We start from the raw sequence: 3,405 nt of genomic DNA on the forward strand, positions 1-3,405 counted from the left end.
TCTTTCCTTAAGAAATAAACCCAGGCCTTGAAACCTTTCAGGTGAAGCGATGTTTGCAAAAAGACATCTTAGATCTTTGTACTTTCCTCCTTCATGAACAGGCAAAGTTCTCCTACATCAATGAAAAAATGTGTCTGTGTTTTTTTGGAATTAAACAAGATAAGGCAATTAAATATTGAGAAGCAGTCACGTGAACAATGAACATGAACCTTCCCATCAGTAGTGTGGAAGAGGAGGAGCTGAACTGGATCTGATTTATAACCCCATGTCCTAGGCTAGGCCTGAGGATGTCCATCTCTTGTAGCAAGGAAGCAAACAGTTGCCTGCATAGGTAGCATCTTGCCCATGCTCTTTTAGTGGATGGAAGATGCTAAGCAGGTGCTTGCTAAACTGAAGGCCATGAAAAATCATTTGGCTCTTCACCATAACATCAAACCTAATTCATAGGTTTTTGGCCCCCAAATCCCAAATTGCACGTCAATCTGATTTTGAAAGTTTACGCTTAACATGTCGGGGGGGTTCCCAAGTATCACTGTCATCCGTTTCTTCCTCATCTTCCTGATCTTCCAGCATTTCGTCTTCCTCCTCATTCTCATCAAACAGCTCTATTCCAAGTTCTAACCTTCTCTGCCTTTCTGCAAACCACTCTCTGACCTGCTCATATCCCATGTGAGATTTGGCTACCAGTTCATCGAGGTCTTGCTCATTAAGGAATTTGTGCTTCATATAGTAGTCCTTCAGGATTGCTGTTCCAGTTTTGAATTTTATGACAGACACACCTCTGTCCCAGCAATTTAACCTCTTGCTTCCCCGAGGCCTCCCCCGAGGTCTTCCTCTCCCCCTCCCTTTTGGTCTTCCTCTCCCTCTCTTCCTTGCAAAGCCTTGGCCATTCAGACTGTTTGCACTGGCGCTCTGGTAATAATAATACCATTTCAATCCACCATTTTTCCAAGCATAGCGAGTATCTCCAAACCAGCTCACAATTTCTGATCTTGGGAGCCCAGTTTCTTCTGCCAGCTTGTTGTATTCTTGTGGAGATGGCCACTGAGTACGGACAAAGGAACTTTTAAGCATGTGCAACTGCTCTGGTGATTTTTTGCCTATTTTGCTTGAAGTGGAACACCCTGATTTTGCTCCTGCTGCTCCATCTCCCACAGATGTTTCTCCAGCCTCTTCTTTTGAGCTGCCAGCATTGCTCTCATTCAAGTCAGCTCCCTCTTCCTTTAAGACGTTTGATTTCCTTCTTTCTGTAAACCAGGCATCAATCTCTCTCCTGGTCAGTTTGGTTTGGGCTCTTAACCTATTCATCTCTTCATCAGTAAGGACAGGGTTATTAAGAAAACTTGCCTGGAGGATTTGCAGCTGTTCAGCAGTCTTCTCTTTGAATTTCTGTGGGGTGAAATCAGGAAAAGCGCTCCACGATGACTTGCTCTGTGGAGTGACTCCCGTTGGGGACTCATTCATTTCATCACTTGAATCAATAACAATGGTGGCACATGAATCACTGTTGAGATGAATCCCATGATTATTCTTTGAGTTTCTCTGATTGTAGCGTGTATCACTAAACCACTTTTTGATCTCTCCTTTAGTCAGGCCTGTTATTTTCATTAGTCTAACAATTTCTGAATCTTGAGGAAACTGATTTTTAAGGTAGCTGACTTTCAATTCTGCCAGTTGTTCCTTAGTTTTTTTTGCTCGGATCCCGAAGGAGTCAGGATTCATCAGTGCGGATTCATTTTTGATAGGCTGAGGGGCTGGAACAGCAGCTACTTGTTTGGTTTCTGCAATAGGCTGAGCAGTGTGAATCTGACTCTTCTGTAACTGTGTTTGGTTTGGGACTCCCGCTACAGTCAAAGCTATGGGGGCTGTTACTGGTAACGTATTTGCACCTGCAACTTGAGTCAGAACAAGTCCTGGCTGACCAACTATTTGGCATGTCTGTAAAATTGAAGGTAAACCATTGCTAGCGGCAGAAATGTGGGCTGGAATAACAGTAATTGTCTGTGGCACAGTATGCACCGTGCCATTAAATTGTTTCCTCCTTGCTTCCTCCACTTCCTCCGGTGTCCAGCTCACACCATGTTTCAGACGCTGGGCAGAAAACCATATTTTAATCTGTTCCTCTGTGTACTTGGCTTGAGTGGAAAGAACAGTGATTTCCGACATGGTTGGATATGGGAATTTGTTGTAGGTATTAAGCAAAAGCTGATTGTTATCCAAAGCAGTATTATAGGCTGGAATGCTATTTACAGGTATTAGGACTTTTGGAATCAGGTTTGAGTTCTGTGGAGCTGTAACAGCTGTTATAACCTGTGCCACCCCAGGCTGAAGCACTGGTGCTGGAGTCACTACTGCACTAGCCACATCTGCTGCACTGCAAACAACTGAATGGCTCGCTTTTGACTCTGAAACTGCCGGTGGTGGGTTTTCTACTACTTCTTCAGAGTTTGGCTCATTTTCAGTTCCCTTTTCTTCACCAGGAATGTCATCAACCACATTGTGGAAAACAGCAATACGTTTAGTCTCCGTTTTGTTTTTCATCATTTTCATAATAGGAGTTTTGCTAATTGAGATCCCCGATGAGGGGACCTCGGAAGAGTCGGCCTGTTCAGTATTTTCTTCTCTAACAAAACTCCCATCAAAAGTAAGATCGTTTACTGTTTGTTCAAAGATTGTCTGATTATTACGTTTCACCATGGTCAATTTAAAATTCTCCTCTCCAGGGTGGTACTTCATATTATGTTCTGAGAGAGCATCGTATCTTTTGGTAAGGAAATTGCATTCTACACAAACGTAGGATGAATTTAATACTACATTGGGATGTTCTGAATCCACGTGAAAAGTAAACATATTGAGATCTGGAGTTTGAAAAGTACAGTATTTACACTCATAACCACCTTCTACTTTATTTGTATTTTTCTGATTGTCTGAATCCACATACTCATGAAGATCCTCATCACTTGTTACGCTCTCTGCTGTAGGGTTATCTGCTGGCGCAAGTACAGGTGGTCCTTCCTCCAAGTCTGATACCATTTCTAGATCCGGATCCTGCTCGTTGGCTAAGACCATACACGGTGTTGTTGATTTTCGTTTACTTGCCATGCCTGTTATATGAAAGTGATACTGACTGGTCAGATACAGACTTAGCTTCAAGCTCTTCTTGATTAATAATAATGGCTTTCGGTACTTCAAGTCAGTTCTTGTAAAGTCTCAACATTTATCCCATTAGCAGCTTTTCTTTTGTAGTGCAATCAGATTAAAAAGAGATAGTTGAGGATGAAATGTTGAGACACACTGTTCTAAAGTCCACATCCACCACCTGTAGCAAAGAAGAGACAGTGGAATTAGTTCAATTTAATGAGTAACTTCTATTCTGCTACATATTTTGGCTTAAGGTAATTCAGT

The 3,405-nt window shown here is 42.3% G+C and overlaps 1 protein-coding gene across 1 annotated transcript; it reads right to left on the minus strand.

The window, feature by feature from the left end:
* Nucleotides 1-477: 477 nt before the first annotated feature.
* On the minus strand, nucleotides 478-3,124 carry ZHX1 (zinc fingers and homeoboxes 1). Its single transcript, XM_009584800.1, has one exon. It carries the CDS (start codon nucleotides 3,100-3,102, stop codon nucleotides 478-480), a length of 2,625 nt encoding a protein of 874 aa, XP_009583095.1. The 5' UTR covers nucleotides 3,103-3,124.
* Nucleotides 3,125-3,405: the final 281 nt, after the last annotated feature.

The sequence above is a fragment of the Fulmarus glacialis genome, unplaced genomic scaffold (genome assembly GCF_000690835.1).
Source record: "Fulmarus glacialis isolate BGI_N327 unplaced genomic scaffold, ASM69083v1 scaffold42189, whole genome shotgun sequence".
Lineage (NCBI taxonomy): Eukaryota > Metazoa > Chordata > Aves > Procellariiformes > Procellariidae > Fulmarus > Fulmarus glacialis.